This window comes from Lingula anatina, chromosome 1 (assembly GCF_051362555.1).
Source record: "Lingula anatina isolate TDL-2025a chromosome 1, LinAna3.0, whole genome shotgun sequence".
In the NCBI taxonomy this organism is placed as follows: domain Eukaryota; kingdom Metazoa; phylum Brachiopoda; class Lingulata; order Lingulida; family Lingulidae; genus Lingula; species Lingula anatina.
In genome coordinates this window covers 17,745,907-17,759,747 of record NC_141767.1, presented here as the reverse complement: position 1 = coordinate 17,759,747, position 13,841 = coordinate 17,745,907, and the positions used below count along the sequence as shown (strand labels likewise).

At 34.2% G+C, this 13,841-nt stretch overlaps 1 protein-coding gene and 2 long non-coding RNA genes across 13 annotated transcripts in view; 1 reads left to right on the top strand and 2 right to left on the bottom strand.

The window, feature by feature from the left end:
- Positions 1 to 926: 926 nt before the first annotated feature.
- On the top strand, positions 927 to 4,161 carry LOC106178202 (uncharacterized). The gene is made up of 3 exons (XR_002886529.2): positions 927 to 1,088; positions 1,274 to 1,363; positions 3,588 to 4,161. It is a non-coding gene; the product is annotated as an uncharacterized LOC106178202 (long non-coding RNA).
- Positions 4,162 to 4,831: 670 nt separating this feature from the next.
- On the bottom strand, positions 4,832 to 7,829 carry LOC106178164 (uncharacterized). Of its 7 annotated transcripts, XR_015332108.1 has the most exons (5): positions 7,555 to 7,678; positions 7,282 to 7,323; positions 7,147 to 7,226; positions 6,335 to 6,448; positions 4,832 to 5,532 (listed from the first exon to the last, which is right to left on the bottom strand). It is a non-coding gene; the product is annotated as an uncharacterized LOC106178164 (long non-coding RNA). The 7 variants fall into 7 exon arrangements; XR_015332109.1 differs by lacking the exon at positions 7,147 to 7,226 and having other exon boundaries at positions 6,303 to 6,448; positions 7,234 to 7,323; positions 7,555 to 7,677; XR_015332110.1 differs by lacking the exon at positions 7,147 to 7,226 and having other exon boundaries at positions 7,234 to 7,323; positions 7,555 to 7,677.
- A 611-nt stretch (positions 7,830 to 8,440) lies between these two features.
- LOC106178209 (glutamate receptor ionotropic, kainate 2) overlaps positions 8,441 to 13,841 on the bottom strand; it is a 46,159-nt gene continuing 40,758 nt past the window's right edge. For all 5 annotated transcript variants that reach the window (XM_013561315.2, XM_086999418.1, XM_086999419.1 and 2 more), the window contains 6 exons: positions 13,433 to 13,645; positions 12,768 to 13,110; positions 11,949 to 12,166; positions 11,335 to 11,560; positions 10,456 to 10,718; positions 8,441 to 10,060 (listed from right to left, as the gene is read on the bottom strand). In XM_013561315.2, coding sequence (XP_013416769.2) covers positions 9,878 to 10,060; positions 10,456 to 10,718; positions 11,335 to 11,560; positions 11,949 to 12,166; positions 12,768 to 13,110; positions 13,433 to 13,645 — 1,446 coding nt within the window. In that variant the 3' untranslated portion in view covers positions 8,441 to 9,877. The remainder of the gene's footprint in view (positions 10,061 to 10,455; positions 10,719 to 11,334; positions 11,561 to 11,948; positions 12,167 to 12,767; positions 13,111 to 13,432; positions 13,646 to 13,841) is intronic.

Genomic DNA, 13,841 nt, shown 5'->3' with positions numbered 1-13,841 from the left:
GGCATTTAAAAATGGACCCAGACAAAACAGTGTTTTCTGGTTGCACTTCAAACATTTAAAAAGAAATATTCAACATTGGTTTTCAAGATGAATTTTTATTTCATTTTTTATTTATTTATTATTTTTTTATTTATTATTTTTATTATTATTATTATTTTTTTTATTTTTATTATTATTTTTTTTTTTTTGCATTCACTTGGAAGAGCATATTTTCACACGTGCTATTTTTTAAGCTTATAAGTCCGAACATTAAACAATGTACAAGCGCCCAAAAACTGCAGTTTAAAATTTTTTACGGGTTTTGACTTTTGCTTTTAAGGTACTTTTGACTCGATTTGTATGCAACCCTATCTTTTATCCAAAAGAAAATGCAATTGCCACCCGTATAGAGCTTGATAACTGGTTTTCCTTTTCTATCAGACTCACGAGGCAGGGAAGTTTTGGGCACACGAATTGCGACAGAGAAGTTTATTATTATTATTATTATTATTATTATTATTATTATTGCCTAACGTACAATAAAGTAAACGATTATCCCCATCGCAATGGGTACCCCTGAGATCAATGGGAAATTTTGCACATATTGATCGAATGCGTTAAAAAGCCGGTTACTTCTTCTTGTTTCCTCCCCGAGTTCTGCTGGGAAACTGTCTCCAGGAACTGTACATTTCTTTATTTTACGAATATAAAAGAGATTATAGCTTATAAATATTTCATACATCAAAAAAATTAACCTTTCTGATATGATTACACGGAAACCTGATGGTAAAATTGGTAAAATTGCATCTTGTTTTTGGAACCATTCATTCGACCTTGTTTTGGCATTTTAATATGATTTCAGCAAATGCGAATCTCTTTCCCGGGATTGCTATTCTTTGCACTTTATAATATTAAAGACTAAATTTTACATCGAGGCTTCGGTACGGAAAGTGAGTGAACTGAATATGATTATGTAAATCAGGTGAGCATTTTAGGTGAGAGGTGTTCATATATGACCAAGGTCAGAAGAAGATGGAAGGAAGCCACATGCCACGTTGCTTCAATATTTCTACATGTTAGCCGAAAATTTGCCAGTAAAAACGACAGCAGTACGTATAAATGTTGTAAGATAACATTGCTTTTCTTTGCGTTAATGAGATTTGTCCAAAATGATACCTTTCGCACTCTTAGTATGACGAGCATGGTGACAGTTTATTGACGTGAACGATGCTTTCCCATAAACTTCCATAATCAATTTGAAGTTTAAATAATTTATCATCTGTTATTTTTCCAGAGGGAACTCGTTTCCCAATAAAGATGTTAGAGGCTAATTCCCGCTGTTAAAAATACCCAACGCTGCTTCCGACTTAAATGATTTTAGTAGGTAACTTTATTTGCAAATTGTTAGGCTCTTTTATATCACAACCACAGCGATTTGTTTTCTAAAACAAAAATACCACTTTTATTAAAGAAACTGATAACATATAAATGTTTCTCTACCGAACTAACCTTTTTTGAGCATGCAGGTAAGAACAAATTCACTCAGTTTCAGTGCTCAAGATATTTTTTATTCGCTTCTAAATATAACAATTAAAACGTCTGGTATAAGGTCATTAAAATTTAAAAGGTTTGTCCTGAACTTGAAAACATTCCATTTTGGTTCCTTGGAATAAAATTTATGTTATTGGTATCATATTAATTCACTGTAAATAGTAGCAAGGACGTTCTTGATAGAAGCTTGGACATAATGACGAATCAGATAAAAAGTTGTGGCAACCCCATCACGTAAAATGCAAAGAGAAAACTTCTTTCGGGAGAGAAACTGCCTGTTCGGTTGAAGAGGAAAACTACAATTTGGTAATCTAAATTACAACAGTTACAGCATGATGAAACAGACAGAATGTACTCAAGTTATTGCGGAATTGCCCACACGCATTGAAAAGTTATTTCTAAAACTGTGAATATGCGATTGTGACGCAAGTTATGATTAAACTTTCTTTGGTTCTCGGTGTTTTGACATTGTGCATCTGATCAATGAAATACCCTTATTATTACTGCTGGGAGGGGTCCAAAATATTTGTTTTAAGAAAAGGAAACCGGGTAGGGTGGATTTTTCACAAAATTGACGTGCAATTTCTTTTGCATAGGATAATTTTTTGCGTACTCGATAAGGTAAACGGTTGCAACCAGAATTTCATCATCGGCATTGAGCCCATTTGTGCGTTGCTTTTGCTTTCTACCAATTTTCCAAAGCAGATATGGTAAATGTTCATAAAAGAAAAAAGTGTTTGAAAGTGTTTGATTTCGGCATTTTACATTAAAGAGGTCTTTGCAGGACTGACGTTCATCTTTATCTTTTTTTATTTCAAATGTTCGAAAAATCCTTATTATATACAATTTGTTGCAGATCCGTTTGAAATTTTATTATCAAAACTGGCTTGATAATTTGGTTATCAAAACTTGTAAAAAACATTTGCAGGTTGGAGTTTTATTTAAGGTTGGTTGTGTAATTGGCACTTTCTGAATTCTATTATTTGACTGAGAAGACAAGGCCTGATTAGATGTCGGTCTTTCACATCCTGTGTGGCTTTTTTCCCTAGGGTTGATTGACCACTGAATACCGGAGAACAAAGTTAATTTTCAGCATTTTCTGAAAGAATGTGTTAAGTTAATACAAGGGAACTCATGTTGTGTTACGTTTTCTGTTTTGTTCGCATATCATTCTTAAAAATTACCATGACTTGGACAAGTTTGTATACTGACCATGGCCAAGGGTTATGCCTGCCCCATTCGCACGTTTTGCACTTTCAAATAGTCATCGCTCAAAATTACCGATTTTAGGATGGATAAATCATAAGAAGTGAAGAAAACAAATGCTGTAAAACTTTAGCTACATCTATCGAAGAGTAAAACACATACGAATCTTACCTAATTAATTATTTTTGGCTACCTTTTTGTGCGCACAACAGCACGACGATATTGAGCGAGGCGCGTTCGTGCGGGGATAACGCTAACATGATATTGTATTCATTTTGAATTTTCAGTATTGCTCACGCTATCAAATTTGAACAAAAATGTCACACAATGAAATTTGAGATCAGCTGCAAGACCACTAAACAAATATCAAAAAATTGCCAAGTAGAATGACTCGCTTTCCAATCAATTAATTCTAGTCACGAGTTTAATTTTTTTTTCAATTCTGGCTAGTATTATTTCGATTGTTGTATTCCTGAACTATATGAATGTTGAGCTGTTCATTATTAGATCTGTTAATTGTTCACGAGAAAACTAAATTACGCATTGTTTCATTTGCCTTCTATAAAATCTTTATTCAGTTCAGTAATGAATTCTGTTCCTTGACGGAATAATTCGTATTCGTTTAAACCTTTACTTTGAGAACGCTTTCTAATAATACTGTCGCGTTTTTCCATGTCATTCTCGTAGTGTAATAGAAATGGATGTACAACATCCATTGAAATTTGTGAAATATCGGATAATTTGGGATCTTGGACTGCATGCCTCTTCCATTATCATTTTACCTAAGCTAAGTTTAAATGACATGGGGATATTTAATTATGCCAATAACGTGTGTTATTTTCATATTTCAGAACACTGCCATTTCCTTTGCCAAGATACTGCAAAATGCACATACGGCTGAAAGAAGCTGCCGTAGTCTTCCGTATTTTGGAACAGGACACGGACTGGCACATGCAAAAGTTACATGTTGACAATCGTTCATGATTTTCAAATCGCTAGTTTTATATTAAATTTTCTGCATACTGACACGGCGTACTAAGATTGAATCAATGATCGTGTTTCATTTTCCTTAAAATCAGACATCAATTATTTTAATTATCAAATTATGCCATAAGGATTGATCGATATAAATAATAAAATAAATATAATTATATGATAAAACTTTAATTTAATTTGATTCCACTTGACCGGTCAGTTTCTCTTCAATTTTCTCATGTTATGCCATAGTTTCATAAAATAAAGCTATACTATACTATGAAAAGCCATAATATAATCTCAAAGTACAATTATTTATTATAATTCACTACTTTATTATTCGTTATGATGATGTACATTGTACAGAAATATTTTATTTTATCATTTGTAACTGTACTCTGCCATTTGTGAATGACAGTCATTTTTACCTGAATAAATACGCTTTTTGAATACGTTTTCTGTTTGATCCTAAAGATACAGAAGTGAAAGTAATATTCTGGATTTTAAGAATAACGTACTCTATTTGGAACGTGATAGGTTGGGTGAGCCCCATTTGTTTTTGAGGGAAGGTAGGTGGGTCGAGCCTATTCAAAATTAAGGGGTGACAGGTGGGAAGGGTCCATTTTGTTTTTGAGGGGTGACAGGTGGGGCAAGTCAATTCAATTTTAAGGGGTGACAGGTGGGAAGAGTTCACTTTGTTTTTTAGGGGTGACAGGTGGGAAGAGTCCATTTTGTTTTTGAGGGGTGTGGGGCGCGTCCATTCAATTTATAGGGGTGACAGGTGGGGCGAGTCCATTTAAATATAAGGGGTGACAGGTGGGAAGAGTCCATTACGTCTTGAGGGGTGACAGGTGGGGCCAATCGATTACATTTTAGGGGTGATAAGTGAGACGATAAAAGATTGTAAGAGCATTTACTGCATAGGACTACTTGGAATTCAAAATTGGTTTGCAAATACATGAAGGAATTGTACATGATTTGAATATTATTTCGAATAGACCAAGCAAAATGTATACAAATAAATAAATTTAAAAAAATGGACTAGGAGGCATGTGATCAATACTATATCATCAAAATAAAACGGCCCAATTCCGATGTCATTTACTAAAAAGCGGCAAAATCTTTTTCACTTGATAATTTTATTCAGATTTGTAATAGACTTAAATATGCAAGTATTCAAATAGTCAAATTGGCGGTAGCAAAAAAAAAAAAAAACGTCCTATAAAAAAGCGATGAATTACATTATTAAAAGTGAGGAAATGACATTCCGGAGGATAGACAAATTTGTTCTAAAGTACATTGAAAATGTCATGACATGGAACAAAATTTAGAAACAAAATTGAACTCCAAAAAGCAGGTTTGTAATTACACTTTATAAATGTGCGTTTATAGTTTTGAAATCTTTTGATTCGCCTACAGCCTCGCAGCAGACTTTAGATTTTTAAGTACTCAAATACAATCGTTTTTTTAATACAAGGTACGTTTGCAAAGCTTTTAAACCATTTCATTTCCATTTCCAATATTTTCATGTACCAACGCAAATCGTCAAAGCAATACCAAGGGCAATATTTACAGATTATATTCGGTAGATTGAATTTGAAACTGCTGAAACAGTTATTATATTTATATCTTCATTCTCCTTATCTATCTATTATCATTATCATTATCATAATTTTTCATATCAAAATATAAAAAAATCCCAGACAAATATATTTATTCAATTCTCATAAAATAAATGCCTGAATAGGCGTAGAGTTCCTGGATGTGAACCAAAGGTAAGGCTGCTAGCAGGCGCATGTTGAGCTGTACCTCGGTGGGTTTCTGAAAAGAGAAAATTATTTTTGCAATTTTTGAGTTAAACTGACAGGCTCTTAAATTGTTACTAATGAATGATATATCACACGGGATAGAGTGATTTAAGCACGCATTGGCATGTCCAAAATATAGGCAAGCAGGAAATAAGTCGAGGTTGTCTTATGTTAAACATGGTCCAAAATGAATTAATAACATGCTTAGAGAATACTCCTAGAATGCAGACCATCATGTAATGGTAAGTTAATAATAATAATAATAATAATAATAATAATAATAACAGGCCCGTAGCCAGCAAAATCACAAGGGGGGTTCTTTTTCTGAAAAAGTGGACCTTTTACTATGAAACTTATGTGTACCTAGATCAAATTTTACCCAAAATGGACCTTTTCCTGACAAAGGGGGCGGTTCTTTCGAACCCCCAGAACCCCCCGGCTACGGTCCTGAATAATAATAAATATAAAAATACGAGGAAACCCAGATTCAGTCGAAATTGTAATAATTTCTTTCCCATCTGAATAACTGTGCGTCTTGAAAATTTCATCAAAATATGCAGAAGACATTTTGGAATATCTTGATTAAAAACCATATGAAAAGACAACCCATTTCATTTGTGGATCGTAATTATGCATACTATTGAATGTTATTGCTATGCATCACGCCCTTGGAATTCAGGGCAGAAACCACCAAATAATTTCCCATTGACGCCCATACTAAGAAATGCCTGCAAAACTGCATGAACAAAATGATTAAATGAAACATTTCCTAACACCATGGACCTGACATAACTTCCAATGGCACAAAGATTTACTGTTGAAAAGCTTCTTTTCTTATCACGTGGACCCCTCTTGTTTGTAAACAAACCACTGCACCGCTCAGTCCTCCGCCAGTGATTCCCCACACTGCACGACACCCGTGTCTGGTCCTGAAAAAATATGCATAGTTAACACCTTAGCCTGCTAGTTGACACCAGAATTAACTCTAGCAAAACTCACAAGAAATGTCAGGAAAAAATTGGGAAAAAATCATTAATTTTTCTCACAGCACTACATTCGTGAATGGTCTATTTGTTGGAATCTGCTCTGAAGACAACGTTTTACACCCAAACCCAATATAGAGGTGTATTTTACATACTGTAGTGTCCAAAAATAAAATTGAATGAATTCAAAGTTGTATTCAATTTTTTAAAACATATATGTGCATAGAACAAAAATCCACCACTGTCTCTATTTTAATTTATTTTTTTAATTTTTACCATGTCTTCACATTATGTAAAGAGCCCGAAATGGTAACCAGTGGCGGATTTACAGTGGGGTCAAATATGAAATGTTTTATTTGTAAAGACTTCAAAAGTCCAGATGTCGCGTTCGTTAAGATCATATGGAAAATGTCTTTTATTTGGACAGAACGTTTTGAATGAACAGTTTGACGTTAACATGTTAGGAATGAATAGAAGTATTGAGTACGATCAAAATCAGATTCAAACAGTATTTTGCGCTTTCAATTTGCCCCTATGCCTTCAAAGGTTGATCTAACCTGTCACGAAATATTTAAGTTTTACATTTACTTTTTGAAACCGTCCCAAAATTGAAAATGAAATTATATTGCTACATGTATACCTACGAGTATCATTATGATCTTTAATTCGGAAATGGAAACCTGTTACTGGTCTTGAGTTGAATGAGTTCGACTCTATAAATATCAACATACCAACAGCTAGGTGTTCAATCAAGGTCATTCCACAGCATTTTCCCCTTCTTGGCTACGGCTCACGCAAAACTTGAACTACCACTGCTATTTCTACCAACGGATTTAAGAAAAGTTAACATTAGGAGTAAAAGAACATTTCATTTTCATTGACAATGAAGATATGAAAATTAAATGGACGTAGCAAAGGTTACGCGGGGAAAATATGGGAATGCCCAGAACTTCATGTAGTTTAAATCATGCAGACATCAAAATGTTTTTTGAAAACATATCACAATTAACTTATCATCAAATGCTTAGCATCTATAAGTTTTCTAAGTATACCGTATCGGCTGGAATCAAAATATCCGTATATATTTTGCATCTTGGCCGCCTTACGTCCACTCCCGGCTCGCGCAACACTAAACAAAAAGTGACATCTCTTACCCAGTTAGGTTCAATTAGATTCATGGGGGAGGGGTCAGGGTGATGTGGGGGCTTTTTTTTTCAACCCTCATCTTTATCTAATAGGTGGAACATCATGCACAAAAAATAAAAAAGACACAATGCATAGTGTGCATAAGTGTTCAAAATTTGGAAAAATATCTGAAAATATTTGAAAAATAATGCCAGACCCCAACCCATCCCAAAAGTGACGACACTATGTAGGTCACTGGCTATCCTAACATGGTCAACTGCATGCTTTTATCTGAGCAGTTTTTACCAACCTTTGACAGACCAGACTGCACTATGGCACTATCTGGAGGAAAAATATTTTCACAAAAGTACCTCATTTGATAAATTGTTAAATAGCTTAGTTTCTTTTGTTTTGACCTTTTTACATTACATGCATAAACCTTTGCTTTAAAATAAATATGCTTCTTTACAAAAAAACTTTCAATTGCTTTCCTTAAGCCCCCTTTACACTGAACGGCGTCCTTTCTGCATCCAGCAGTACGGCCCCATTTGAGAGTTAAAAAATTATAATACTTTACGGCCGATAACTGGCCGATCATTGAGCATTAATTCTGATACAAAATCGATGCTTGTGCCTCCTTATTAAGACCACAGCGATTCCAAATTTCATGGTCACAGAAAGGACGCAGAAAGGACGCCGTGTAAAGGGGGTATTAGTCTCTTAATTGCCCATTTGTTTTTCTTTTTCTTTTATTTACAAGTTATTTTCGTTTTCTTCTCTTTTGAAGTAAAGTAAACAAAATGAGCATAATAATAGTCTTGAAAATTCTTTATTCCAAGAAAACCCAAGTGTTCTACCAACTGCCGTAGTTGACTGTTTTTATACACTGGAGTCCACACATGGCAAGAAAACAAGTAGAATTAAAATCACTTTTTGCATATAGTAACTACAAATGACTGCATAAACTAAAGCAAGCGTGAAGGATGATATGAAACAATGATTGGCAAGGGTGAAACATTTTTAAAATGATGAAAATCTCTCTGTTGCATTTCTTATTTAACAAAAAAATTAATAAAATAAATAATCTTTTAAAAGAATGAAAAGCATATTAAAAAAAAAAGACTTAGTTTTGAATTAAGTGACAGCAGATCAGAAAAAATTACTAATGTGCTGTAAATTCATTATCTTTTCAGTCAAAAATGTGCTACATGTATTTTGTACAGCTTATACTCCAAAAATAATGCTATGTCATACCAAAGTTATACTTATATGCTTGGTTTTTTTGTGTGAGTCATGGACAAATTCATTTACAAAGTAAAGTTTCCTATTTTGTATTGGTATGTATTATGGCTATTGTACAGTATCAATATACAGTTATATAAGTTTCTGAAAATATTTGAACCTTTCCGAATTCAACCAAACTGCAAAATATGTAACTTTCAGTTTTATAATAGCTTGCTCTGCTACAAGTGGTCTACAAATCTGCACCAAATTTATACACTTTTGGTCAATATATATACAGTGGTTTTTAGTCAAATGAAAATACCAATAAGTGTGCTGCAATCAACACTACAAAAATGAATTAAAAATAAAAATAAAAAAATGAAGCTTCACTCTGTGACTAAATGTCTTCTATAGAAAAATGATTCTGATTATAAAATAGTGAAAAACAAAACAACTGTAAATCATTACCCAAAGAATGAAAGAGCAATATACAAATATGTGGCAACATTGCTTATTTTTCTAAACACCAGGCCTCCGTTGTCATGGGTGTTTTCATTTTCATACACACTCCTTTGTTGTATTACTGTTATATTTGCATAGACTAGGCACTGTATAAAACTGCACCATCTGGAAGACATTATATCTATGTATACAGTTCTTATTTTTTTCATCTACAAAAACTCCAGAAAAATGTCTGTTTATGTCCCACGCAGATCAAGCTGTTCATAATAGTGTGTCCTTTGCAATTGGTTCAACCAATGCCTTTCATCATGTGCCAACATGATAGATCAAAATGTAAACCAACATGCATCACTCACAAGGGAGTTTTGCACCTGGTCGCTCTGCAGGCAACAAGGGCAACAGCTCTTCACAATTGGCAAGACCCAAAATGGCTGCCACTGGCTGTGCCACAAGGCATCTGCTGCATGGTAAATTGCATGCATTCTGTAACCAGGCACTAAAATGATTTTGTAAACCTCTGCTAGGAAAATAGATTTGCTGCTATGTACATGTTCTGTACCATGATCAAGCAAATGACTCCTTGCCTGGGAAATTGTTGGCTGTCAGGGGAACCATTGTCATCCCATTGTCTATGAGGCCATTGTCATGTTTCCTATGGTTGGATTTGTGTACAGCAGGCTTTTTAGAAGATCCAAAACATCTTATGGCAAAACGCAATTCTTCTATGATCTCAGAACATATGGATTGCTGAAAACCATGAAGCTAGATTGTTATTTGTATCAATTATTAATTAAACTTTCCAACTGATTGACTATAAACAAAATGCACAAAACAAAAGTTAATTACTTTGAAATAATATTTTAATCAATCAATATATGTTTAAACAGTACCTAAATTGTACAGAATTTTATCAAATTCACTCTTGAATTTATTATTATTATTATTATTATTATTATTTTATTTTATTTATTTATTTATTTATTATTATTATTATTTATTTATTTATTTTTTTTTTTTGCTTTTATATTTATAGTTACATTAAGAGTTACAGATATAAAGCTGAAGTACTTTCAAAATAATTTAAAAGGGGAGAAACATTAGGTGAAAAGACCATTTGAACATGTCCACTTAGTTCCACCTACCCTGTCTTCATCAGCATTTTGCCTTGCTTTGTAGATGAACTCTCCCAAGGCAAACAGACATGCCAGTCCCAGTCCTGCCAGCAGTACTACAAACACTCCACCCACATGTATAACTCCCAGTTCACTGGCTTTGTTTGATGGTGCCTCCTCACACTGTCCTCCACCCTCTTTCTCCTTCCACCATTTTGTGTACAGGACCTGCAGGACCTGTTGCTCTTGGAGTTTCAAGATGGCCTCTGACAAAATCTCTGTATAAGGGGATCCTGGGGAACAATTGAAAAATATTTGTGAATTTAAAGGGTCACAACCAGAACATGGAATTAAAGCAGCTACAATTTGTCTATCCACACAGCATATGATGATTCAATAATCTGTCTCCAGGTTTTGAGGTAATTACCCAATTTGAATTTACCTATTATGTTTCTATACCAAGATACATGGTATAGGAACACTAAGAACGCACACATACAAACACACACACACAATTGCACACACACGGGCATTCACAATTACATACTTTTTTCTACACACTGATAAATACATTATATAATAATACTTTTAAAAAGCTTTTGAAAACTCATATTTTTAGAATAGCCTATCAGTAGCTATCATATAGTTAATTTTAGTTTTTAATAAGGTGTACTGTAATTTTATGATTAATTTTAAATGTTGTCACTTTAGGTTCTTATCATTTTAGAATATGAATAATTGGTTCTTTAAATTAGTTCTTAGTCCTTTAAAATTGTAATGTGTTCTTATATTAGTATTGTGTTATTTAGCTCTTTTAAGTGAATGTTGTAAGGCGCATTGAGATTTTTAATGGAAGGCGCCATAGAAAAATAAATTATTATTATTATTATTATTATATAGCAGGCCCACCTCTTGGTGTTCCTATTCCATAACCCTTGGAATCCAGTAGGCCTCCCACTTGCATCAGCTTGCAGTTTCTCTGCACAGTGTATTCAATCATTGTGGACTCCATGAGGTAGGCATACTTCCCCTTCATCACACGGTCAATTCCTTCTTTGGAACTGTTCACAAAAACACTGGGCTCAGTGCTGGACATGAAGTTCCACATACGCTCATATGTTGGAATTTTGGAGGTCTAAATATAATTAAAATAGATTTGAAAAAAAAAAATTGGATGAAAAAATGGTAAACAAATCCTTGAAAGCAACATATGTATGGTTTAAGAGCATATCCGTGTAAAATTGATGAATAAGTTATTAAAATTTAAAGAAAAATTCAAACAGGTAGGAATATTTGGAATAATTGGAACTTTCTAGATTTTTGATACATTATTATTAATATTATTTTTTTTTTTTTTTTGTGCTGAAGCTTCAATGAAAACTGAAAAAAATAACTACTGGGAAAAAACCCTGCTGATTTACAACTTATCATTTGTCTGGTTTTCTATGCTTGCCAAGTATCTAAATCTTTGTAATTTTTCCAAAACCAAGTCCACTTTAAAAAAATTACATATTAGTTCTTACTTTGAAAAAAGTCATGGTTGAACCGCCATATTGGCTGCCATATTTGATATCGGTCTGTTTTGCCAGGTCATCTGCATTTTCAATGGGAGAGATCATCCTCTCCACTGTGAGGAAAGCGGCAAGGTTAGCAGTGTACGAGGAAATCATAATTAGAGTGAAGAACCACCAGATGCCGCTTATCATACGAGTGGAAAGAGCTCTAGGGGCAAGATCAGAACCTGAAAAAGGGAATCCATGCTAATTAGACAGCTTACATAATGTACAGTGTTATACATAGCATAACAGTAATAACTTTAATTTTTTTTCTCACTCATTCCAGCATTTCACCTTTTCAAGATTTATATTTTTAGTTACTTACGAAAAGTACTTCTGTTTTGAAGCCAGCTTACTTGGACATTTTCATGTACAGTGTAGACTATTACTAATAAAATATTGTTTTGAAGAATATTATCATTTCATTTTTTTTTTTAAATTTAATAACAGTGACATTTGTAACAAGTGGGATTTGTCAAAGTCCTTCCCAATGATTGATTTCATCATGTTGAGAGCAATCAATGGCAGATTTTGGGGGGAGTAGGGGGGGTGGAGGGCTGGCACCCATTTCTCCAACTCTCCCATCTCCCCAAATAATAAATAAATAAATAAAAAGCAGTACAATGAGCAATGTGAGACAAAACAAGCAATTTTCATCCCTGTTCTCATATACTGTTCATATTTGCCAAGAAAAGGGAAGCAAAAACTTTCATTCTTCTATCCAACCCTCATCAAAATCCTGGATCCACCAGTGGATAATGCACACATTGTGACAGCTGTACTAACCTTGCTGCATAAGAGAGCCGATGGTAAACCAGAGACTGTTGAGCATGTTGAACTGATTCTCTACAATGTCAGATTCCTGGTTGCAAGGGTGCGTGTTGTACCACTCATATGGGCTGAACCTGGCCAACACAAAGAGAGTTATACTGACTCCAACATAGGCAGCCAACATGTAGAGCCACACTTCGAAAGAAAGAGGGGACATGAAGGCGAAAAGGTCTGGAGTTGAAGCTTCTGGTTTCTTGAACAGGATGCTGATCCCAAGGTTCATGAATGGCTTGGTGAAGTCTATCACTTGCTCACGGACATATGTGATTGTCATGGGTGCCACAGTTAGATCTGCTTTCTGAAAATAAATACCAAAAAATGTTGTTTTTAAATTGTATTATTTGATAATTTTTAGTGATTTAGTTTTTTATGTACTTTTAAGTAAATTAAAAAAAATTAAAATAGGTTTTTTATTATTTGGTGCACTCACTGACTCACTGAGTGAATACAATTAAGTAAAAAGCCGCTCTAGCACCAATGTAATGAATATTCGTTTGATATTAGTTTTCTGTAAATGTCAGTTAATTTGGTGAGTTAGCCCCAATCACAACCAACACAATACTGTGCATGGTGTTAACGTCAAGTCACACCTAACACAATTCGAGGGATTTGCTACCTACCATGTCTATTAGTTCCCGCACCATACCATTCCATTCTCCATTTGGTCCAACAGGTGCCCCGTAGTTTCCATCGTCTACCAGTTTGATGGTGAAGTTAAAATTCAACAGCTTGGAGATCTCGGCCAGCAAGTCGACACAGTAACCATAAAAACGCGCATTGCCCTTCAGTTCCACACCAGGCTGAGCCTTGCGAAGCATCAAATACGGTGGCTCCTACAAAAGTGGCATCTTTTTAGTATTTTCTCTTAAATGGCACGAAATACTAATAATGCGAATATTCATTAATTTTTTCTCATGATAGACATAATATATCCCTGCAATACGCTGGTGTATTTGGTGTATCCTTGTGTTAGGAGCATGAGTGGCGGTTGCGTTTTTGGCGTAACCACTACTTTCAATGTCTCTTAGT